Source organism: Dendrobates tinctorius, unplaced genomic scaffold (assembly GCF_039654945.1).
Source record: "Dendrobates tinctorius isolate UK_male_01 unplaced genomic scaffold, ASM3965494v1 ptg000115l, whole genome shotgun sequence".
Lineage (NCBI taxonomy): Eukaryota > Metazoa > Chordata > Amphibia > Anura > Dendrobatidae > Dendrobates > Dendrobates tinctorius.
The window spans coordinates 5,398,209-5,424,620 of NW_027361783.1; the positions used below are offsets into that span (position 1 = coordinate 5,398,209).

General features: G+C 43.6%; 2 protein-coding genes across 5 annotated transcripts in view; both read right to left on the bottom strand.

Annotated features, from left to right (window-relative positions):
* The window catches only part of PHACTR1 (phosphatase and actin regulator 1), a 530,355-nt gene that overhangs the window by 301,306 nt on the left and 202,637 nt on the right, over positions 1–26,412 (bottom strand). The gene's annotated exons all lie outside the window — the stretch shown is intronic.
* LOC141101134 (uncharacterized) lies at positions 23,483–25,402 on the bottom strand. The gene is made up of 2 exons (XM_073589972.1): positions 25,257–25,402; positions 23,483–25,146 (listed from the first exon to the last, which is right to left on the bottom strand). Exon 2 carries the CDS (start codon positions 24,909–24,911, stop codon positions 23,745–23,747), a length of 1,167 nt encoding a protein of 388 aa, XP_073446073.1. The 5' UTR covers positions 24,912–25,146; positions 25,257–25,402; the 3' UTR covers positions 23,483–23,744.

A 26,412-nucleotide genomic window follows, 5' to 3' on the forward strand; every position in this document is an offset into this window, starting at 1 on the left:
AGTAGTTTATCCAATCTACATTCATTTTTTATAGTCACCCACCAAATTATGGATTCCCACCTGGCTGCTACCTGGTTCCTAGCCTTGTACTCGGTGGTCACTCCCCTGGGAACTCCAATGTCATCTCTGTAGATACTAGAATGGAAGGATCCTTGCAGAGTTTCACACTTCTGTCTCTTCCACTACGTACCTTTGGCCATATCCCTGTTGACAACAGGTGGAACGGCATGATTGGCTGGACCACCGCACAATCCCTTCGGGAACCATGTGGTTGTCTGGCTCTTATGCTTTTATCACCGCATAACCACCATATATCCGCTCTCAGGGTAGTGTGGTCTGACCATATGGCTGAGTACTCGGCCCTGTGGGAGACAATGATCTATTCTCTACAAGAGTCGCCTTGGAGCTCTCCGAAGTCGTGCCCATGCCCTGGGAGACTAGAACAAGTATAGTTACCAGGATTAGCAATCACCTGTGGTGGACAGACCATGTGACACTTAAGGGCCTGTCACACCAAGCGATATCGCTAGCAATATCGCTATAACGTCACTGGTTTTTGTGACATTATAGCGATATCGCTAGCGATATCGCTATGTCTGATACTTAACTCCGACCGCTCCCCCGCTGGTTATCGCTGATCGCGCGAGAACGTCCTGGACTGTTTCTCGTCGTCAGCTTCCTGCTGGACTTCCTGCTGTGACGACGAGCCACGTGTGGAGCCGGGCGGGAGGACGTCAGGATCGCCGCATCTGACAGGTAAGTAGCGACCCCCGACCGCTGCTATGTCGCTGGTGAGATCTGCCTGTGTGGCAGCTCACTAGCGACCACTTAGCGATGTACCAGTTATCCTGACCACGTCATATCGCTGGTCGGGATCGCTGGTACATCGCTAAGTGTGACAGTACCTTAAGATTACACACAGGTGGTCTTCCTTTCACTAAGCATGTGACTTATGAAGGTAACTGCTTTAATCAGAAATTTTGAGGAGCTTCAGTGCAAAATCGGTGAATACATGCACATGCCAATTTTTAGTTGTTTGATCCGATAAATTTTAATTTATGCCTATATTGTCTCACTTCACCAACTTAGACGATTTAGCGCTGATGTATCACACACAAATTGGATTACAAAAATATTTAAACACAGGTTATAATGCAACAAAATAGGGTTAAAGTCATGGGGGTGAATACTTTCGCAAGCCACTGTACAGAGTGTACTTGTGTCAATTATATTGGGTTTTGACACTTTTTACAGCTATAGCTACAGTTTTTAAGTCATTTTGGCTAGGAAGAATTGAAAACTGCTCTATACTTATTAAATATTGGCAGAATCATTTGGAGTAAATTATTGCTGATGTAACTTGTGTGAGCGACACTGGTCTCTGCATGCCAGACATTCTGACAACGTTCACTGATAGTGCACTCTGTTGCCAGCTCATTACTGCTGATCTGAGTTGGCAAGAAAGTGCGTTATCATTGTGAACTACGAGCAGGGACTAGCCCAGCGTCATCAAGAAGAAAGTAGGAGAAAAAGGCATTAGACAATGTAGTTAGTGAAGGATAGGGAAATTTTAATTCAAGTAAATTAGAAAATAGTTCAGATTATGAGATTAAATAAATATCAATTTAGAATGAAATTTAATTTGGATTTCGGACCACTCCTTGAAGGACCATAACTGACCCGAAATGCGTCACTCTACTCATGTCTTTTTGCTCTATCATCATTTGTGGATCATTTAATAAAGCTGAATGTAAAAGTATTTTATTGGATCATTGATGCTAGATGTTTTCTCCCTCCTGCAGTTATGCATTGCCCGTGTGATCCATTCTTTTGCTACAAATTATTGGGGTGTCTCCAGTGGCCAAATTTTATGAAAATTTATGTTTACGTTTCTTTACAGAAGTATTACATTACGATGAGTTGCAAAGATCTTGATGATTCGGGCCCTTGGCATAGAATTTATAAAGTTTAATGGGAACCTGACAGCTGATACATGCTGCAAAATCCACTGGCAGCATGTATCATGGCTGTATTATCACAGCCATATATGTTTAACACTGAAATGCTGCAGTATTTCAGGGAAAAACATAACTTAATAGCTGCTGGGGACTGGGCCGCATGTGAGTTTAGTCATACAGTCGAGTTCCCAGAGGCTTCTACCCGCCCGCTCCCTTGTAGTTACAGGCATCTGCCTATACACAGGAGCTATTAAACTATGTTTTTCTCTGAAACGCCTTAGCGTTCTCAGAGTAAAACATATCTGGCTGAAATCATGCAGCCAGTATCTAATACATACTGCCCATAGATTGGCCAGCATGTATTACCTGTCAGGTTCCCTTTAAAAGAGGACAGCAGGCTTTCAGCAGAATCATTCAGCATTCAGACATTGTGGGAGAATGAACAGTTTTTTTTACGACATACAGTGACCATTACGCACATAACAGAAAAAATATAGTGGGAGGTCATACTATAGAATCAGAGGCGTACATAAATCATGGGGCTCCATAGCAAAAGTCTTAGTTGTATCCCTCCAAAAATATTCAGCAGCGTAGACAGAGTAACAGCACATAGGCATAGTCAGATTATAACATACTTCCAAACTTTTAAATTCAGGTAGAGTGACATGTATTCCTGCACTTAGGCTGGTTTCACATTTGCGTTTTTTAGCGCTGGAAAAAAACGCATATGTGCGCATGCGTTTTTTCCCCTATATTTAACATGGGTGCGCATACCTGCGCGCTTGTAAGCGCATGTATGCGATTTTCATGCGCTGCGTTTTTTTGGGGTGTGCGTTTGTATTTTCCAGACGCAGCATGTTGCATTTTTTGGCCCTGCAAAAAAGCGCATGCGCACGTATGCGCACGTTTTGCGCTAAAATTGGCCATTATAGCCTATGGATGCGCATATGTGCGCACTGGCATGCTCATGTATGCGTTTTTTTGCATATGCGTTTTTTTTTTTTAACCATGGAATTTAGGGGTTTGGGTTAGAGTTAGGGTTAGTTAAGGGGGCTTAGGGTTAGGGTTAGGGTCAGGGTCAGGGTTAGGGTTGGGGTTTGGGTCAGGGTTAGGGTTAAGTATGGTTTGGTTAAGGGTTAGGGTCAGGGTTAGGGTCAGGGTTAGGGTTAAGTATGGTTTGGTTAAGGGTTAGGGTCAGGGTTAGGGTTAGGGTCAGGGTTAGGGTTAGGGTTAGGGTCAGGGTTAGGGTTAGGGTCAGGGTTAGGGTTAAGTATGGTTTTGTTAAGGGTTAGGGTCAGGGTTAGGGTTAGGGTTAGGGTAAGGGTCAGGGTTAGGGTTAGGGTCAGGGTTAGGGTTAGGGTTAGGGTCAGGGTTAGGGTTAGGGTTAGGGTCAGGGTTAGGGTTAGGGTCAGGGTTAGGGTTAAGTATGGTTTTGTTAAGGGTTAGGGTCAGGGTTAGGGTTAGGGTCAGGGTTAGGGTTAGGGTTAGGGTTAGGGTCAGGGTTAGGGTTACGGTTAGGGTCAGGGTTAGGGTTAGGGTTAGGGTTAGTTAGGGTTTAGGGTTTGGGTTAGGGTTAAGTATGATTTGGTTAAGGGTTAGGGTCAGGGTTAGGGTTAGGGTTAGGGTCAGGGTTAGGGTTAAGTATGGTTTTGTTAAGGGTTAGGGTCAGGGTTAGGGTTAGGGTTAGGGTCAGGGTTAGGGTTAGGGTTAGGGTCAGGGTTAGGGTTAGGGTTAGGGTTAGTTAGGGTTTAGGGTTTGGGTTAGGGTTAAGTATGATTTGGTTAAGGGTTAGGGTCAGGGTCAGGGTTAGGGTTAGGGTTAGGGTCAGGGTTAGGGTTAGGGTCAGGGTTAGGGTTAGTAAAGTCATGGTTTGGGTTAGTGTGAGGGGCCACCTAATGTTGGAAAAAAACGCAAATGCGGTAAAAACGCACTAAAAACGCATACAAACGCATAAAAACGCTGCGTTTTTTTCATGCATGCTCATAAAAATGCTTGAAAAAAACGCATCAGTTGTATGCTTTTGTATGCGTTTTTTCAATGCGTTTTTTTGCGGGAAAAACGCGCTGCAAAAAAAAGCAAGTGTGAAACTAGCCTTACAGAGCAATTTTGCGCCTCTTGACGTCCTTTAGTATTCTCACCCATTACAATACCCCTTACATGCTCCCCACAATGTCTGAATGCTGAATGATTCTGCTGAAAGCTGAAATCTGCAACTATTTTTTGGGGATAAGCCAACATAATTTTTACATAATTTGATTTGGAGATTGTCTATTTATCCCATTAACTATCATTAGAGATCAAGTTGTCTGAAAGTACAATGACCGTTTACATGCTTGTCAACCTAAATCATTGCTATACTAGTAGTTTTGTTAAAGGGAATATGTCAGAAGGTTTTTGCTATTTAATCCGAGAGTAGAACAATATAGGGCAAGTGAGTCTGATTCCAATGATGTATCACTTAGCTTACTAGTTGTGGCAGATGTCCATAATCAGAGCTTTTGGTGTAGCAGGGCTGAGAAAGCTGCCCCGCCTACACCAGGCTCTGCCTATTGACAGTGAGCGGCTTATCAGTGAATGGCATGGTCAGACCACTGCTCACATGAGAACCAATCTGGTTGTGATAATCCCCAGGTGATAAAACCTTCATTGTAAATAAACAACAGCACACAGCTTAATAAGTGACACATCCCTGAATTCTGTATTTCAGCCCATATCGCCTGCTGTCCTCTTTTAAAGGGAACCTGACAGGCAATACATGCTAGCCAATCTATGGGCAGTATGTATTAGATACTGGCTGCATGATTTCAGCCAGATATGTTTTACTCTGAGAACGCTAAGGCGTTACAGAGAAAAACACAGTTTAATAGCTCCTGTGTATAGGCAGATACCTGTAACTACAAGGGAGCGGGTGGGTAGAAGCCTCTGGGAACTCGACTGTATGACTAAACTCACATGCGGCCCAGTCCCCAGCAGCTATTAAGTTATGTTTTTCCCTGAAATACTGCAGCATTTCAGTGTTAAACATATGTGGCTGTGATAATACAGCCATGATACATGCTGCCAGTGGATTTTGCAGCATGTATCAGCTGTCAGGTTCCCATTAAACTTTATAAATTCTATGCCAAGGGCCCGAATCATCAAGATCTTTGCAACTCATCGTAATGTAATACTTCTGTAAAGAAACGTAAACATAAATTTTCATAAAATTTGGCCACTGGAGACACCCCAATAATTTCTAGCAAAAGAATGGATCACACGGGCAATGCGTAACAGCAGGAGGGAGAAAACATCTAGCATCAATGATCCAATAAAATACTTTTACATTCAGCTTTATTAAATGATCCACAAATGATGATAGAGCAAAAGACATGAGTAGAGTGACGCATTTCGGGTCAGTTATGGTCCTTCAAGGAGTGGTCCGAAATCCAAATTAAATTTCATTCTAAATTGATATTTATTTAATCTCATAATCTGAACTATTTTCTAATTTACTTGAATTAAAATTTCCCTATCCTTCACTAACTACATTGTCTAATGCCTTTTTTTCCCTACTTTCTTCTTGATGACGCTGGGCTAGTCCCTGCTCGTAGTTCACAATGATAACGCACTTTCTTGCCAACTCAGATCAGCAGTAATGAGCTGGCAACAGAGTGCACTATCAGTGAACGTTGTCAGAATGTCTGGCATGCAGAGACCAGTGTCGCCCACACAAGTTACATCAGCAATAATTTACTCACAAAAGATTCTGCCAATATTTAATAAGTATAGAGCAGTTTTCAATTCTTCCTAGCCAAAATGGCTTAAAAACTGTAGCTATAGCTGTAAAAAGTGTCCAAACCCAATATAATTGACACAAGTACACTCTGCACAGTGGCTTGCAAAAGTATTCACCCCCATGACTTTAACCCTATTTTGTTGCATTATAACCTGTGTTTAAATATTTTTGTAATCCAATTTGTGTGTGATACATCAGCGCTAAATCGTCTAAGTTGGTGAAGTGAGACAAAATACGCATAAATTAAAATTTATCGGATCAAACAACTAAAAATTGGCATGTGCATGTATTCACCGATTTTGCAATGAAGCTCCTCAAAATTTCTGATTAAAGCAGTTACCTTCATAAGTCACATGCTTAGTGAAAGGAAGACCACCTGTGTGCAATCTTAAGGTACTGTCACACTTAGCGATGTACCAGCGATCCCGACCAGCGATATGACGCGGTCAGGATAACTGGTACATCGCTAAGTGGTCGCTAGTGAGCTGCCACACAGGCAGATCTCACCAGCGACATAGCAGCGGTCGGGGGTCGCTACTTACCTGTCAGACGCGGCGATCCTGACGTCCTCCCGCCCGCGTCCACGCGTCGCTCGTCGGCGCCACAGGAAGCCCAGCAGGAAGCTGACGACGAGAAACCGTCCAGGACGTTCTCGCGCGGTCAGCGATAACCAGCGGGGGAGCGGTCGGACGTAAGTATCAGACATAGCGATATCGCTAGCAATATTGCTATAACGTCACAAAAACCAGTGACGTTATAGCGATATTGCTAGCGATATCGCTTGGTGTGACAGGCCCTTAAGTGTCACGTGGTATGTCAGTATACACACACCATTTATAAAAGGCCACAGAGCCTGCAACACCATTAAGCAAGAAGCATCACTAACCAAACACCACCATGAAGATCAAGGAGGCCTCAAAAAAAGTCAGGGACAAAGTTATTGAGAAGTGCAAGTTAGGGTTGGATTATAAAAAAAATCCTAATCTCTGATGATCCCTTGGAGCACCATCAAATCCATTATCATCAAATGAAAAAAAAGAGGACCGCCCACCAAAATGCAGAAAAAAAGCCTTCATTTACACACAAAAACATAAGGCTCATTTTGAGTTTGCCAAAAGACATGTGGGAGACTCCCCAAATGTATGGAGGAAGATGCTGTGGTCTGATGAGACTAAAATTGAACTTTTTGGACACCTAGGTTAATGATATGTCTGGCACCAAACCAACACAGCTCATCACACCAAGAACACCATCCCCAAAGTGAAACAAGGTGGCGCCAGCAATATGCTGTGGGGATGTTTTTTGTCAGCAGAGAAAGGGAAAATGGTCGTCTGAGTCGAGGGGAAGATGGATAAGGCGAAAGTCAGTCTGTCAGTGATTTGAGACAGGACGGAGGTTCACCTTCTAACAAGACAATGACCCAAAGCATACTGCTAAAGCAACACTCAAGTGGTTTAAGGGGAAACAAGTAAAGTTATTGGAGTGGCCTAGTCAAAGCCCAGACCTTAATATAATTGAGAATCTGTGGTCAGACCTGAAGATTGCTGTTCACCAGAGGAAACCATCTAACTTGAAGGAGCTGGAGCAGTTTTGCCTTGATCAAAAATCCCAGTTGCAAGATGTGGAAAGCTCACAGAGACTTATCCAAAGCGACTTGCAACTGTAATTGCCACAAAAGGAGGCTCAACAAAGTACTGACTTTAAGGGTGTGAATACATATGAACAGGCCAATTTTTCTTTACTTGATCCCATAAATTTAATTTATGGCTATATTTTTCTTACTTTACATACATCACCAACTTAGACGATTTAGTGCTGATGCATCACACACAAAGTAGATTACAAACATATTTAAACACTGGTTTTAAGGTAACAAAAAAGGTAAAAAGCCAAGTAAGTGAATACTTTTGCAAGCCACTGTATATTTCATTTTTTGGCAAATTTTGATTAGCAAATCTCCCCATTGAACCACAATAGTAGACAAGTGGTGACCACATGTTCTCAAGTTAAATTTATGTTGTGATTCCTCGAAGACTGAAACTACCATAGATATGGGAAGTCCAATATCTGCAGGGGAAATGTAGAATCACATGCCAGACATTTGCATCGTTTTAAAGTTCTTGAATTTAGCTTGTTAAGTTCTTAAAAAAAAAATCAATTTCTTTGATATACCTGTTACTTCTACCAAGATACAAACATGACAACAGGATGTGGCTATCACTTCACCCTCTTTTGAGGTTCTTATCTGGTTGCCTACCTGTGTAGACTTTTTACACACTAGTTGATATTATATCATTACATAGGAAAAAATATCTATTTTATACTGAAATTGCTTTCATAGGTAAAATCTGGTGCCGTTAGCATGTCTAGTAGAAGCCTCCTGGCTAGACAGAAGTGCTTGGCTACAGTTCTTTTGCTTCATTGACACCCACACAGTATTTAGGAAGGCGATGAAGATCTGCAGAAGTGACGAGGGCAAAACATTCAATTACGTCATTCTCTCTCCGCAGCTGCACTACCAGCTAATCTTCCTGGCAGGCGCACTGCAGTGCAGATATACTCTGCTTTTGGCATGAATTTACAAATATTAAACATAATGAAAGCATATACGGTACATCAACTAGATGCAAGTGACTGGCGAGATAATGAGCTATAGGACAAATAATAACACAAGCAGGCTACAGATGGATCATTCTGCTCATATCCATCAGCCTCAATATAATTCACATGTAAGAGGAGGAGGCCAGATACATCCACGAGCGCATACTCTTAGGGAGAAGAAAAGATCGTTCGTAGATCCCAAGGAAGAGAATAGATTCTGCAGACTAAGGCTACTTTCACACATCAGGTTTTCGGCGTCAGGCGCGATCCGGCGTCGTGCCGGAATGCCGGATCCGGCAAATGTTTTGTAAAACCTGATGTGCCGGATCCGGTTTTCTGCCGGATCCGTCTTGTTCTTGACAGACAAAACCGGATCCGTCTCATCCGGTTCATCCGTTTTTCTATCCGTTTTTCGACGGATTACGCCGGATCCGGTTTTTAAAATTGACCCTTGTGGCCTTCCGAACGGGATTGGCTACTGGAAAACTATATATAGCATGTTCCTACAGCCCTTCTTTGACAGGTTGTAGAGAAGAAAGTGCAGGTTGGAGAGAAGAGCAAGTTACTGGCGAAGATGGATGTTGTCATTGGAAATATTACCACTAGAAGTTCTGTGACGGTTTCAGTAATGAAGGACAATTTTGCAGTATACTTTATGTCACCTCAAGGCAGAGTACACTGGCAGGATGACAGAGTGTGAAAGATTTGTGCCCTACCAAACTTGTGTACCTTCTGGACCAACAGTATATACCTTTGCCAACCAAAGTTGGCTATCTTGTCATGGTCTTACTATTTTTAGCTTTAGGCCACAGGTGTGTACCTGGTTGTGTTTTATGCAAAGTATTTCACCTTTTAACAAAAGTTGTGTACATTGTTAGGAAATCACCAACAATAAACACAACTTTTTAGGTGAAATACTTTGCTTCGAACACAACCAGGAACACAACTGTGGCAAAAAGCTAAAATTTACCCACAGTTATATACCTGGTTTTGAATACCTTTTTACCTTTGAAATACCCTGTATTTAACCTTTTTTTTAAACATAGTTCGCCGCAGAAAGAAATGACAGACAACCTTTGTGAAACGATAATTTAACTTTTATTTAAATTTTTTTTTTTTCTTGTAAAATGTTTTTAAAGTGCAAAAAACTTTTTTAATAAAGGTTTTAAACCCAATGGGCATTTTTATTAAAAAACACACATTACAAATCTGTGTAGTGTGGGGTGGAAATACTGCTGGAGGGGCTGCGGGACACTTCGACACTGGGTGTGTGGAGAGAGGACTGGGATCGTGGTGGGGAAGGAACAGTTAGAGGTGAAGGTGTGGAAAAAGCTACAGAATGGGTGGACATGTGGGAGGCAGAAGAGGTGGTGGGCGGTGGAGTGGAGGGTTGGGCAGGGACTGTAGGAGCAGATGATGTTGATGGAAAGTTGTATGGGGAAGGAGTTTGGTACGGGGAAGGAGTTTGGTACGGGGAAGGAGTTTGGTACGGGGCAGGTTGCTGGAAGTGGGGAGATGTCTGGTACTGGGGAGGTTGCTGGTACTGGTGAGGTTGCTGGTATGTAATAGGAGGGGGAGGATGGAAAGTGGCTGGAGGGGGTGCAGATGTAATAGGAGGGGGAGGATGGAAAGTGGCTGGAGGGGGTGCAGATGTAATAGGAGGGGGAGGATGGAAAGTGGCTGGAGGGGGTGCAGGTGGAGGAACTACAGTGGTGGGAGGTGGAGGTTGGGAGGTAACCTGCTGTAGAGCACCATGGCACGAATGCATTACATGCATCTGCTGGGTAGGAGATAGTGTTGCCATGCGCTCCACAACAGACCTGAAAAAGGTGTGGTTTGGCGAAGATCTTGCTTCTGAATGCATGGTTTGCAGAAGTGTCTTCACCTCCAGAATGCTGGAGTTGATCTGCTGAAAGCCTGCGGAGATTTGCTCTGACAAGACTTTTAGACAGTTCTGGAAAGATGCATTCAGATGCAAGAACTCTTGCGCATAACTCTTTTCCTGACCCCTCTGCCGCTGCCGCCCAGTACCCGCAGGTGTACTAGAGGTGGCAGGGGCAGAAGGGTGGGGTAAAGGGAAAGCGATCTCCTCACCAGCAGCTTCATGTAATGTAGGCGGCCACGATGCTCCTGTGCTGGTGGATGGGACAGATGGGTCGAATGTGTGGGAAGGCTGGGAAGGTGCAGATGTACCGGGGCGGTCGAAGTGTCCCTCGGTGCCGGTCTCCTCAGGGATCGCCTCAGAAGGGTCCAATCGTGCAGGCTCCCGAGTGCTGCTCACCGTGCTGTGGAATAAAGAGAAAAAAAAACAATTAAAATACTGACATGGTATGGCCCTGGCTGAAAAAAAAAAGTTACATCTAACATTTTTTTTCACATGTGATGTGTAATATTTACCTTCTGGTGAGCATTGTTTCCCGGAGGAACGACAGGGCTTGTGCGTACTTGTACTTGCTCCTGCGTCCTCCAGATCCACTCGGGGCCCGCATCTCTTTATTGAACTCCTTCTTGAAACGATCCCTCACAGACCGCCACCGATTCACAATTCTGTTCCCTGAAACGAGAAAGGAGTGGTTAGTATACAACATCAGTGTTTCACAAACTCCAGTCCTCATGGTCCCCAGGGGTCATGTTTTCAGGATTTCCATAGTAAATAGAAATCCTGAACACATGATCCGTGGGGACCACGAGGACTGGAGTTCGGGAAACACTGGTTTACATCAAGCAACCGGTACTGTATATACTTACGCTCTTTAATCTGGGCCCGAACATCGAGGTCCTCCCAGCGGCCCACAAGGAGCGAACAGATTTCCTCCCAGAGTCGTCGGGTAACGATAAGGTCAGCGTGGCGGCGGTCAGCCATATTCCAGAGCGGCTCCCTTTCTCTGACGAGATCGATGAGGTGGTCCACATCGAGTCCTCCATCCTCACCGTCAGAGTCGGGAGCACGCTGTGAAGGCTGTTAAAGAAAAAGACAAAAATAACATAATTAGCCTCCACAAAAGAAATGAAATAAAAAGTGCAAAAAAACAAAGCAAAAATTTTTATACTTACACGCTGGTGACCGCCGCGTTGCTGTCGCCGACGACCCTGGGAGGCACTGCGAGGACCTCTTGGTCGAGCACCAGATTGGGAAGACTAGAGAAGAAAACAAAAAATGTTATGTCTTTGGATGTAGGCATTTGTTTGCTGTGTGTGGTCTGCAGAACATTGTTTTCTATGTGTTTTGTGTAGTGTGATGTTGTGTTTCTGCGTTTGATGCAAAAAACTTACCAATTGTGAGCCCACTCCAGGTGTCTGTCCACCCCTTCCTTCTTCTTCTGGGAGCTCCTCTTCATCTTGTGATTCCTGTTTTGAAATAAAAGGCAATGAATAGACATATATTACAGAGATGATGGATTTTGGAAATAAAAACTTACCGTCAAACGCTGACGATGCGAGGGAGGGCTCCCAGAAGAAGATGTGCTGTCCTGTTGATGGCCAGACTCCATGGCTGTGGGTATTGCTGCTGCTGTTGCTGCTGCCAGTGATGCCATTTCTGCTGCTGCTGCTGCATCTCTTGGGTGGCTGTTGAATAAAGAGAAACAAAGGGCCAATGAATATCTTGATATTCCATGGCCCTAGTTTGGAGGAATGGGGGATTTGATAATTACCGTCTCTCATCTGCTGCTGGACTCCCCTCCTCAGCATGTTCGATTTGCTGTTCCATTTGCTGCTCCATTTGGGGTGGTGGTGGTGCTGATGGTGCTGCAGTGGTCTCCTGCCTTCTCCTGCTGCGCTTGGTTGCTTTCTTGGGTGGCATGTTGGGTGTGGCTGTGGGTCCCACTGTCTTGCTTTTATATATGTCTTGTGGGCAGAGCTACTGAGCATGCTCAGACCAAAAAAACCGGATCCGGCTACCGGATCCGGCTTTCGTCAGGATCAGGCGCATTGCGGCGCTCATAGGCTTTCATTGTGTGAAAAAGCCGGACGCGCCGGATCCGGCGGGTCCGGCTTTTTCGCCGGAGACAAAAAACGTTACAGTAGCCATTTTTTCCAGACGCCGGATCGCGACACATTGCCGGATCCGGCGAAAACCGGATGAAACGCATGGCCATCCGGCACGATCCGGCGCAAATGCAAGTCAATGGGGGGGAAACCGGATCCGGCATTGCATTTCGCCGGATCCGGTTTCTGTCAAAAGCGCCGGATCACGCCTGACGGCGAAAACCTGATGTGTGAAAGAGGCCTAAGAATAATGCATATGAGACAGACACAGGGATCCTACAAGAATAAGCTCAATGTTTTCTCTTCACATCATACATATAGTAAAGGTTACACCTCAACATGTCCCTTTTATTCTCAGAACAGTATCATACCACATTCAATGGAATTCTGGTACGATATTATTACTAGCAGCTATTTCCAGGACACACAGTACATTTTTTTGCTGTGTAATAGCCTGTATTGTACACTCAGGGTTGGACTGGCCCACAGGAGAATCTTCTGGTGGGCCCTGTGCAGGAGCACTATGCAGTTGGGCCAAAAGTATTGACACCCCTGCAATTCTGTCAGATAATACTCAGTTTCTTCCTGAAAATTATTGTAAACACAAATTCTTAGGTATTATTATCTTCATTTAATTTGTCTTAAATGAAAAAACACAAAAATTACTGTCCTAAAGCGAAATTGGATATAATTCCACACCAAACATAAAGAGGGTGGACAAAAGTATTTGCACTGTTCGAAAAATCATGTGATGCTTCTCTAATTTATGTAATTAACAGCACCTGTAACTTACCTGTGGCACCTAACAGGTGTTGGCAATAACTAAATCAAACTTGCAGCCAGTTGACATGGATTAAAGTTGATTCAACCTCTGTCCTGTGTCCTTGTGTGTACCCCATTGAGCATGGAGAAAAGAAAGAAGACCAAAGAACTGTCTGAGGACTTGAGAAACCAACTTGTGAGGAAGCATGAGCAATCTACAAGTCCATCTCCAAAGACCTGAATGTTCCTGTGTCTACCGTGTGCAGTGTCATCAAGAAGTTTAAAGCCCATGGCACTGTGGCTAACCTCCCTAGATGTGGACAGAAAAGAAAAATTGACAAGAGATTTCAACGCAAGATTGTGTGGATGTTGGATAAAGAACCTCAACTAACATCCAAACAAGTTCAAGCTGCCCTGCAGTCCGAGGGTACAACAGTGTCAACCCGTACTATCCGTCGGCATCTGAATGAAAAGGGACTGTATGGTAGGAGACCCAGGAAGACCCCACTTCTTACCCCGAGACATAAAAAAGCCAGGCTGGAGTTTGCCAAAACTTACCTGAAAAAGCCTAAAATGTTTTGGAAGAATGTTCTCTGGTCAGATGAGACAAAAGTAGAGCTTTTTGGGCAAAGGCATCAACATAGAGTTTACGGGAGAAAAAAAGAGGAATTCAAAGAAAAGAACACGGTCCCTACAGTCAAACATGGCAGAGGTTCCCTGATGTTTGGGGTTGCTTTGCTTCCTCTGGCACTGGACTGCTTGACCGTGTGCATGGCATTATGAAGTCTGAAGACTACCAAAAAATTTTGCAGCATAATGTAGGCCCAGTGTGAGAAAGCTGGGTCTCCCTCAGAGGTCATGGGTCTTCCAGCAGGTCAATGACCCAAAACACACTTCAAAAAGCACTTGAAAATGGTTTGAGAGAAAGCACTGGAGACTTCTAAGGTGGCCAGCAATGAGTCCAAACCTGAATCCCATAGAACACCTGTGGAGAGATCTAAAAATGGCAGTTTGGAGAAGGCACCCTTGAAATATCAGGGACCTGGAGCAGTTTGCCAAAGAAGAATGGGCTAAAATTCCAGCAGAGCATTGTAAGAAACTCATTGATGGTTACCGGAAGAGGTTGGTCGCAGTTATTTTGGCTAAAGGTTGTGCAACCAAGTATTAGGCTGAGGGTGCCAATACTTTTGTCTGGCCCATTTTTGGAGTTTTGTGTGAAATGATCAATGTTTTGCTTCATTCTCTTTTGTGTTTTTTCATTTAAGACAAATTAAATGAAGATAATAATACCAAAGAATTTGTGTTTGCAATCATTTTCTGGAAGAAACTGAGTATTATCTGACAGAATTGCAGGGGTGTCAATACTTTTGGCCACAACTGTATATGTGAATCACTATGTACAGACAAAGGCAGCATCTTATTAATTTACCAATCTAACCAGTTCATTGTTATATCATTTTTTGACTGAGGATATTGTCACATCTGCATGCAGCTCAGAAGTAGGGCCCTGGGGTTGTTTACTGGTGGGGCTTTGGCACCCTAATCCAACACAGGGAACCTATCAAGTGAAAATGCAATATTGTTAAAATATGGTTTTATGATTTTTTTTAAGTTTTTATTTTTCATATCACTATATAAAAAATGTTTGGCTTTATCCCTTATATAAAAAAGCAGTGATATAATAGTGAGTCTATACACAATGCATAGTTTCAGTCCTAAAACTCCTCTGACTCATGTTCCTTGTCTATTATATTTGCAAGGGCGGTGTGAAGAAAATTAAGTTTAATCTAGGTGATATAGCTTCAGCTCCCTACTGCATATAAAAGATGACTGGCAGAAACATATCACAAACAGGAGGCAGAGGAAACAGGCTGAAGTTGCATCAAATTACAGCCTCTCAATAATAAACATTGCTGTACTTTATAGGCAAATAAAATGTTGGAGTGGTGCTTTATTGGCTAATTTCTACCTTGGACATTTATGACATATCCACAGGTTATATCATAAATATCTGATACATATGTGTCCCACCTTGGAGAACATGGTTCCTTTACACCCTCTCTTGGTGAAGTGGCAGGTGAGTGCTTGGCTGATTCAGCAACTCTCCTTCCTTAAGAAAAGAATTTCGGGGACTCCTGTTCTATATGTAATTGGGGGTCCATTATCCATCAGACATTCATGGTATATCAGAGTCACCTCAGATTCTCTGTAAATCCTCATACAGTTAGCCATACAGTATAAAGAGACTTGAAGTGTCTCAGTTGCAGTTTTATAAAATGTTTCCGTAAATTGCAGGTGATTCATGGAGCTCTAGCCTTATACACATGGACAACAATATATAGTTCTCTTAATATTATTAACTATAGCCTTTGTACTGGGCTCCAGTATTAAGTATCTGCTGAGCTTTAAGACTTTGTTTTTCCGATGCAAATGAAATTTTTACTGCCATAACAAATCAATACCTAAATTTGTATGGAAGTGATAAATGGCATCAGACATATTACAATAGATAGATAAATATTAAAGGTATTTCAAGCCAAAAAATATTTCTACATTTAAATATATTATACTTTGCATGTAAAAACACACTCTCACAATAGATAAGTAAGATACAATACACAATGTATCATATGCCCAAGAACACAGAATGCTTTGTGGCATTTCTGATTTAAAGACATTCTAACAATTCATACTCCCAAGGGTCCTATAAATCAGACTACTCGCGAGTCTTATAAATCACACGTCTACTGCTCTGTAATTGGCTCACATGACAGAAGTTGGACCTTATAACATCTGGTGATTTTAATTATTTACTGTGCTGGTCATGTTTTATGTGTCATATGTGTTAATGAGATGTTCACAGGCTGGGCCTAAAAAGTGACGTCATTCTGTAAGGGCAATAGTCAGTTGAAGTACGTTAAACCTGGCACGGAGACTCATCGACATGAGGGTGCAATTCAGAATTAAATGTTTTATGGTACACCAAACATATTGGGCTAAATGGATAGAGGTATAACTTTCTGGTCCTCAATGTAAAATCTCTAACAGACCACCACTATGTGGCTCTTATAGAGGAGACGTTGGGTTCTCTAAGGTTACAGGACCCAAGTATAGCTACCACATCTGCATCCCTCATGCCCGTCACATTATATTTCCAAGGTTTCCTCAACAAAATTTGGACCCAGAATATAGATTAAAATAATAAATGTCTCACCTCTTAAATCCTTATTCCTCCAACACAGATGGTGGCCTACGCAGGTCTTCATTTTCCATCAGCCATAAAGTGCTATACTGTTAGATGACTTCCGCAACCAATTGCCAACCACAATAGTGATGTTAGTAAGTAGGACACAGCATTGCTACTGGCATGTCAATGAAGACTGTGGGTGCAATGGAGCATCCAAGATGGAGCAACAGGATTTTTAGCAGGTGAGTATCAATTCATAATCGGTTTACAATATTGTCTAAATATTGATGCAGCAGATTTGTTGCAAAAATGTATTAAAAAAATACATGTTAATGGGGATTTTTCTGCAACCTATTTGGGTCACCCTCCCAGGGCTGTGGGGTACTCGGTACCGGGCCGGTATCGGCGGGATGTGTCACGGCAGCAGTGACCCGGTCCGTGTCCCTGGGCGCCCAATTAATAGGGGAGATTGAATGGTGGAATGTAGTGGATTAAATGAATAGTTCGTGACGCCACCTGTGGTGTTCAGCAATTGAGATGTTAAGCTGATGCTGCATGCAGATCCTCTGGGACTGGTGGTGTGGTGCAGCAAAGAGGTTGAAGCTCCCCACAGGTGGAGCTGTAGTCCCAGGGCAGTGTAGTGGTGGATGGCATGGGGATGTAGCGGTGTCGGCAGGGTAGGAAGCAGACAAGACACAGCGATATGCAATTTCTGTACCTTTACTGCCGTCCAGGGTCCTGGTTACAGATGGTACTGGAGCAGGTTAGCCTGGAAGCAACTCAGGGATTCTCTCTCAGCAGATGGGTTGTGCAGTCTCCTTCTTAGCGCTTTCTTGAGGGATCTCCAGTACCAAGTTACACTGGAGTTCCTCCTGTCAGATGTTCCCAAGAACTATACTTGTACGGCAGACAGCTGTAGCCTGTGTCGGGGACTCCTTGCTCCTAAGTCCCGACTCACTATCAAGGTTGCTGTTGTGCCCTCAAGTCTTAGATGGGAGTAGTGCATTTACAGCCTCCTACTCCTCTGGTGTCTGTTGCTGGACCATTAGTATCCAGACAACCATGGAGACCAGGCTCCAGATTATGCGCTCTCGATGGAGATGAGCCTTCCCTCGTTGCTCGATCTCCGCACCTCTTCCTCACGTCTGCACACTTCACCCTCCTCATGCTAACTCCTCACTCCTTCCTCTTGACCCTCAGAGAGCACTCCTCCCCTCAATTCAGGTTCAGAGTTCCCCCTGCTGGCCTGGAGTGGAACTGTGTTGCATGTATAGGTTAACTGCGAGAGAGACCCTTCATTGCTTCCAAGCATGACATCACCCTCCCAGGAGGAAGGCAATGCCATTGTGGCGACCATACTCCTGGGGGCGCCACATATTCATGGAATTCTGAAGACCTTATGCAGATGAATAGCACAGTGAGAAATTTGTGCTACAGATTTACTTCATGTGACTATACTTCAATAATCCAGAACTGGTGGACCAAGCAACATTCAGCAGGTTATATTAATATACACACCTATTATAGGAACCAAAGTCACTTCCTTTTCAACTCGGAATTGAAGTGACTTTGGTTCAATTCTAACCAATATGTAGCAGCCAAAGAAAAAGATTAAATATTACATTTATTATATGAAGATATGAATTGCATTCATTAAAGGTCAATGGACCCTAAAGATGTCAATAAAAGGGAGAAACAAATTACAATCATAAGAAAGGCAGTCGGGTCTCAGTATAGCCCTAGGTATGTAGTTAAGCTTGTGATGAACCAAATAACATGATGAGGTCCAGTATTTCCTGGCTAACATTATATAGTCAGTATGGAAACATAAGGGGATCTCAACCAAATTTCAAGCAACCTTTGATGTAAACTAGGAACTTAAAAAGTTCCTAACGAACTTAAATTTGCCATTATATGCCGGCAAAGATGTAGACTTGGCTTGTGAGGGGTTGAAGGGAATCTGTCAGCTTATTGTCCCTCTTATCATGTTTTTACATTTCTATGGGCGTGAGTGGCATGATTCATGATTTGCAAGTATGTTGCAGTAGCATTTTGCAAATCTCTACATCTCTGGCATTTCGCAAAGAAGCTGGGTGTACGCTTCCCAGCTTTATAGTAGCATTGCTTATACTGGGAGAATTAGCTGTGGCGCAGGAAACACCCAGCTATTACCTCCAACTCTGCAAGTATTGCAGCTGGCAGAACTGGCATAAATTCCTCATTAAAGATAATTGTTGCCAAAAACGAAGCTATGTTCACAATCTTTGCACCCAAATGAAGATGTTTCCGCGCAAAAGTTGAGCGAGTTGAGTGATTTGTTGTTATTTTGTGCTTCTGTTCCAACACAACTGTCGCGAGTTTACCATGACAGAGAGGGGCCAGAAGACAGCGGCGTCTGATTCCACATACTCCTGCACTTCCTTTTACTTCCCAGTGTTCCATTCTGTTGTTTCTGAGTGCATATTTGCATGATTGGTACTTTATCCATGTACGTCTTCCCTGTTTGGTTTGTGTATTCTTATATACAACTAATCCCCACCTCCCTAGGTGGGAGAAGGAACAGATAAGGGCTGACTCAGAAGCTCATCAAGGTACGTGGCCCTGACACCTTCACCATTAGAAGTAATCTGGGGAGCAGGGATAGCTAGGTTGCCCCTAGCTTTACTGATAGAGAAGGAGCCCCTGGCCCCAGGATATGAAACTACATTCACGAGACAACAACGTTCCAGCAAATTATCATCCTATTAGATCTCTGATCAGTGTGAGCTGATTACTATAGGTCCCGTTACATTTAGCGATGCACCAGCGATCCAGACAATGATACAACCCGGTCAGAATCGCTGGTGCATCGCTAAATGGTTGCTAGTGAGCTGCCAAACAGGCAGATCTCACCAGCGATGCAGCAGCGGTGGGCACTTACCTGTCACACGCAGCTCTGCTGACGTCTTCCGCCCGCGTCCATGCGTCGCTCGTCGGTGCCAACAGGAAGCTGGCGATGAGAAAATGGACCATCCCGTTCTCGCGCGATCAGTGATATCCAGCGGGGAGGCCGGTCGGAGGTAAGTGTCACATGTAGCGATATCGCTAGCGATATCGCTGTTGCGTCACAAAGTCGGTGACGCATTAGGGATATCGCTAGCGATCTCGCTATGTGTGAAGGGGGCTTTAGGGTCATAATGATACTAAAGACTGGTTTTAAAAATGCCACCCAAAAAATGACCATCGGGCAAATTAATCCAAAAGTTAAAAAAAGCATATACATAATGTGCTCTAACTTTTTAAATATTGCTAATTGAGGTAAATCGTTTTGCAAATATATTCTCCATACTCTAAATACATGAAAAATGTTTAAAAAAATATGCGGCAAGTTGCAATGCGATGTTTATGCATGTATTTCAAGTAAAACATTAATTGCCTGTCCCCTTCACTGCAATCTATATTCAGTTACAAAAAAAGAGCAACATCAAATTGATGGCATATTACATAATTAGAGATTTAATTTAAACTGCTCCCCCTCAAAAAATAAAATAGTTAAAATATAATAAACAATGATTGCACATATTATGTAAATGGTGCATACATTTCAATATCAGCACTGAACATGTTTAATTAACACCAGATTCATTAATTTGTAGGAAACTCCATGTTTGACAAAAATGTATCTGCGCTCATTCAGGTATCTATAGAAGACAGACACACATTAAGCTGAGAATCCCTGAACCACTGATGTTTTATTACATATTCCTGAAGCTGTTTTTGCTAAGTAGTTACAATACAGTCTAATATGAGAATATATTGCTAGCTCCAGACCAGGCATGGTTACCGGTATATGTTTGGGCTCTTGCTAGAATTTGTCATTCACATAATGGCTCTACTTTTCAGTTGTAAAAAGCTGGAAAAATGCAATCCCCAAAGCCCATGTATCAGGATCTGTGCACTGTACTAATGGTTTTATGTGACCTAGCAAAGGAGTCAAATAACTTCATTCTATGGGTTCTAAGTATAATAATATATCTTCTTCAGGCACAATGTTTACATTTTATGTGAAAAATACTTATTGGGATATATATGTACAACGTCTTGTACACTAAGGTCTTTACTGTGCTAGAAGGCAGGGTTGCAAATATGCTAAAAAAATTTTTCGGACAACCGGACTCAAATTCACGGACGTCCTAAAATTTTTACGGACATTTGGCAGACCCCGTAAAGACCACGTCTCTAAAAGGCCACCCACCCCCCAATGACTAGCTTTGACAACATATTGCTACAGAGTCAGGTGGTGAAGAGTATTTGAGCTTCTATTTCTGTGCCCCTCAAGGCTTGTTTAACCTTGAAGACCCCTTTACAAAATGTGTCCAAGCAAAGCCTATGGGTATAATAAAGTGAATGGACATAGAAAGAGCAAGAGCTTGGGCTAGTTTCACACTTGCTTCTTTTTGCAGCGCGTTTTTCCCGCAAAAAAACGCATTAAAAAAACGCATACAAATGCATACAAACGCTGCGTTTTTTTCAAGCATTTTTATGCGCATGCAGGAAAAAAACGCGTTTTTGTGCGTTTGTATGCGTTTTTTGTGCGTTTGCGTTTTTTTACAGATTTTGGAAAAACCACACAAAAAAGAAAAAACAACCATTCAACAACACACAAGACCAATGGGACTGCATTGTGGGTGTGGTATGTTGATATATAGACCCTGTCTACAGTATTCTTCACATTTGCTTGATTCTTCTCGTGACCATGGATCTGCGCTGGAAGAGTTTTCACTTCAACTTGGATTTGGACATCGCGATGGCTCAGGCGTATGCAGTTGCTTGCCATGAACAAAGGAAGAGAGAGAGGCAGCGAAGACGGCGGCGTATGTGGATACATCCGATTGTTGAACTCCGGGAGAGCCGTGGGGCATACCACACCCTCTACAGCGAGCTCCAGTCAAACCCGGAGAAATTTACAGATTATATCCGGATGTCCCACGAAAGTTTCATGGATTTGCTTGCTCGTGTCCAACAATCCATCCGGAGACAGGACACACAGCTCCGTCGTGCGATTCCTCCTGAGGAACGGCTACTGGTGACATTACGGTATGTTTTAAAAACCAAGGGGTGCGGTCTGATGTTTTTTTTTTAAATTTAGTATTCAAAACCTTGGGTAATTAGTTTTCGTGAATGTACTAATATTTTATTTTATAGTTTTTTAAAATAATATACATAAATATTAATTTTACTTCTTTGTCTGTTCACAGATTCCTGGCGACTGGAGAAACCCTATCTTCACTACACTTCCAGTACCGTATTGGAATCTCTACCTTGTCTGGAATTGTTGCTGACACCTGCCGGGCTCTCTGGAATGTTCTTTGTCCAGAATTTATGCCCCTGCCCACCGCTGAAAAGTGGATGGAAATTGCTGACAAATTCTGGACAGTATGCAATTTTCCCAACTGTTTGGGAGCTGTTGATGGTAAACACATACGGATCATCAAACCCCAAAGAACGGGATCTGAGTACTATAATTACAAAAAGTACTTTTCAATAGTACTCATGGCGATTGCGGATGCCGGATGTATGTTTGTAGCAGTGGACATTGGAGCATTTGGCCGTGGTAATGACTCACAGGCTTTTAAAAACTCAGACATGGGCCGGAGGTTGTATGGCAACCAATTTAATTTCCCTATGCCACGGCCTCTTCCTCACACCGAAGCTCCGCCACTGCCCTTTGTAATGGTTGGCGATGAGGCTTTTCAAATGTGCGGAAACTTACTGAAACCCTACTCCAGCCGGGACTTGGACCACACCAAAAAAATATTTAATTACAGGCTGACCAGGGCCAGAAGAACTGTCGAGTGTGCTTTTGGGATTCTTGTCTCCAGATTGCGAATTCTGGGCACGGCCATTAATCTTAAACTTGAAACAGTCGATGAGGTGGTGAAGGCCTGTGTGGTTCTACATAACTTTGTGATGGCTAAAGAGCACCCGACCTTTGAACTGGACGATGATGCTCCTAACACATTGCCTGAATTCACTCAGCACACTCTCAGGTCATCCGTTGAAGTTGGCCAAATGAGGGACCAATTTGCGGCCTACTTTATTTCTGATGTAGGACGGGTGCACTGGCAAGATGAAATGGTGTAATGTTTTTGTTTGTTTATGGTAATAAAAAACCTTATTTGATACCATTACTGAGTGCACTATATTTTTTAAACTCCAATTAAATAAAAAACTTCCCATGTATAACTGAATTTTTTGATGTTCACACACCTGGGCAGGTAAATACACATACGAGTTAAAATGCAGCATTGCTAGTCTGCGTGAAATATATTGGAACGAGCAAAGCTGCAGGCCATGAATCAGGAAACCAAATTTTTTCAAGAGAAAATTGTGCAACTAGTTGAAAAAAAAGTATGTGATTTTCTCAAAACACAACCCTCAAAACCCAACCCCAATGAAAGTCAATGGGGAATACAAGTCAGCATTGAGTGGATGAATGTAATCTGCTCCATTCCAACTTACAAGTTATTAAACTAGGGCTTGGAATAACTATACTAGGCCGTGGTATTTCAAATATGAGTATAGTAGGCCTTGGGCCTACTAGTATAGTCATATGTGAAATACCACGGCCTAGTATAGTCATACCAAGGCCTACTCGATTTTTACCAACTAGGATCTTGTTTCACGAAAAACAAACTGTTGAAACTTGACAAGTTTCAACAGTTTGTTTTTCATGAAACCAGATTCTAGTTGGTAAAACTAGAGTTATTACACTAGGCCTTGGAATGACTACACTAGGCCGTGGTATTTCAAATATGAGTATAGTAGGCCTTGGGGCTAGTAGTATAGTCATATGTGAAATACCACGGCCTAGTATAGTCATACCAAGGCCTACTGTAATAACTCGATTTTTAACAACTAGCATCTTGTTTCACAAAAAACAAACTGGTGAAACTAGAAAGAAACTTATTTTTTAGACAAGTTTCAACAGTTTGTTTTTCATGAAACCAGATTCTAGTTGGTAAAACTAGAGTTATTACACTAGGCCTTGGAATGACTACACTAGGCCGTGGTATTTCAAATATGAGTATAGTAGGCCTTGGGGCTAGTAGTATAGTAATATGTGAAATACCACGGCCTAGTATAGTCATACCAAGGCCTACTGTAATAACTCGATTTTTAACAACTAGCATCTTGTTTCACAAAAAACAAACTGGTGAAACTAGAAAGAAACTTATTTTTTAGACAAGTTTCAACAGTTTGTTTTTCATGAAACCAGATCCAAGTTGGTAAAACTAGAGTTATTACACTAGGCCTTGGTATGACTATACTAGTCCGTGTTATTTCACATATGACTATACTAGGCCTTGGGTTGGTTTTTAACATGTATTTACCCATCAGTGTGTGTGAGCGGCGCAAACAACATTAATGAAACTTTGTAATGGTGAACCACAAATGTAAATTTATTTTTAATCAAAAAAAGTAAACCAAAAAATTATTTTTTACGGCGTTTGGGGGCAGATGGTTTCAATTTGGGGGTGTGCAGGGAATATGCAACACTTGCAGTTGAAGACGGTGTTTGAGGGGAAGGGGCAACAAAACTTGTGGGGGAAGGTAGTCCAGTTAAGGGAATTAAACTAGGAACACTTGGAGGAGAGGAAATCTGTTCAGGCACATTAGTTGTAATGGCATGTCGCCGTAGGCTTGTGTGCCTGGACCGACTTTGGCCCAATGCCCGCCTTGATAGATTTCGCCTTGAACTAGGGGCAAATATTGAGTGTAGGTCCCCCGTCTGCTGGTGTGGCTGCTGCTGCTGCTGAGGTGGCTGCTGCTGCTGCTGAGGTGGCGGCTGCTGCTGAGGTGGCTGCTGCTGCTGCTGAGGTGGCTGCTGCTGCTGCTGAGGTGGCTGCTGCTGCTGCTGAGGTGGCTGCTGCTGCTGCTGAGGTGGCTGCTGCTGCTGCTGAGGTGGCTGCTGCTGCTGAGGTGGCTGCTGCTGCTGAGGTGGCTGCTGCTGCTGCTCTTCGTTGGCAGTGCTCGTCCTTGCAGGAGGACTGGTGGCGGCAGTGATGGTCCAGGTTTGCAGAGTGGTGGTGGCAGGGCTACTACATGTTGTTGTAGCGGCAGGGCTGTTCCATGTTTGCCTAGTGGTGGCTGAGCTCCACGCATGCATGGGAGTGGCGGTGGTGCTCCAGACAGGAGCAGCGCTTGCCATGGTGGTGTCGGTGAAGTGACCAGCTGCACTCAGACTTGTGGTGGTGTAACGGTGGGTGTCCTGGCTTTGAATAGAGGTGTCCGTGCAGTGGTATGCAGCACAAGTCGGTAGTGAGGTGAAGCGAGTCAATGGTGGCACAGGTGGAAATGACACCACTGACTGCTGACCGTACCGATTATGCTGCATAGCCTGCAAGAAAGCATTGTTGCAGGCCTGCAGCACATTCAGCTGTTGCTCAGGACTAAGGTGTTCCGCCATGCCCTTTTCAATCTTACTAAAAAAATGGTGTGCTGGTCTGTTGAGGTCGGCCTCCAGACGGTCAAGGCGCTGTTCTACAGAATTGAAGCGGTGTTCAAAGTGGTTAAAACCACGTTCCATGAGTGCAAAACCGCTTTCAACTCTGTCGGACAGTGACTTGAGGCTGGAATTAAAGGCCTCACTCAAATGCATAAACTCGGGCAAGACATTCCTGTCCAAGGCCCTCTGCCGCTGGCGGGTAGTGCCCGCATAACCAGTGGCAGAGACCTGGGACAGGGGAACACCTGATGGCCCAGCTTCCTGGTCACCAGCTGTGTGTGTGGCTGACCTGCAAGGTGCTTCCTGGCTGTCGGATGGCTGGGACGGGTCAGAGGACGTCCGAGGAAGGACCGCTCCAGGGCCAGGTTGCAGGGTGCTGCTCCAGGTGCTGTGGAATAAAGGAAAATCATTACTACCATGCCTTTACAAGAAGCATCAGCTGTGGATTAGAAAAACACAGATTAATAAAAATAAAAACCCAAAATTTATAATACTTACGATCTCGTGGCAAGGACCGGTCTTAGGAACTGCAACGCGTGATAGTGACGGTATCTAGTTCTGGTCCTTGACGCAGATCCACTGCGAACCTGGCCCTCAGCACGAACATCACTGTTGAAGCGGTCCTTGATCGAACGCCAACGTGTTCGGACTTTGTCCACTGTTGTTAAAAAAAAAACAGTGCCGTCAAGGACAACAGTCACTGCGGCACAATATAGCAATACAATACTCAAAGCAGTCACTGTAGACCCCGATGACACTGTTGGGTTTCCTGCTAGAATACACCTAGCACGAAACCCAACAGTGCCGTCAAGGACAACAGTCACTGCGGCACAATGTAGCAATACAATACTCAAAGCAGTCACTGTAGACCCCGATGACACTGTTGGGTTTCCTGCTAGAATACACCTAGCACAAAACCCAACAGTGCCGTCAAGGACAACAGTCACTGCGGCACAATGTAGCAATACAATACTCAAAGCAGTCACTGTAGACCCCGATGACACTGTTGGGTTTCCTGCTAGAATACACCTAGCACGAAACCCAACAGTGCCGTCAAGGACAACAGTCACTGCAGCACAATGTAGCAATACAATACTCAAAGCAGTCACTGTAGACCCCAATGACACTGTTGGGTTTCCTGCTAGAATATGCCTAGCACGAAACCCAACAGTGCCGTCAAGGACAACAGTCACTGCGGCACAATACAGAGCAGGGAAATACTCACTAAACGCCTTTTTGGAGGATGCTGTGGCGTTGTCCCAGCCATCCATCAACGCTGCGGCCACCTCATTCCATAGCCACCGGGTCACCACAATGTCCTTGTGCAGCCGGTCACGGCTGTCCCACAACGGCGAACGCTCCTGGACCAGGCTGATGAGCTGCTCATTATCCAGGTAGACGACTTCATCCCGTTGTGGAACCTAGACAAAACACATTCATTAGAATAATCAAATTTAAATTGAATAAAAAGTTACAAAAAAAGAAACATAAAAAAGAGTAAAAATAGAAGATAAAAAATAAAGAACATTACAAATCATTTGATACATACATTCCGTATCACCACCGGGACTTGGCTTCGCTGCTCCTGCTCTTCGCCCTCACTAGTCCCGTCCGCAGAAGATGATGATGATGATGTCTTAAAAAAGTAGAAAAA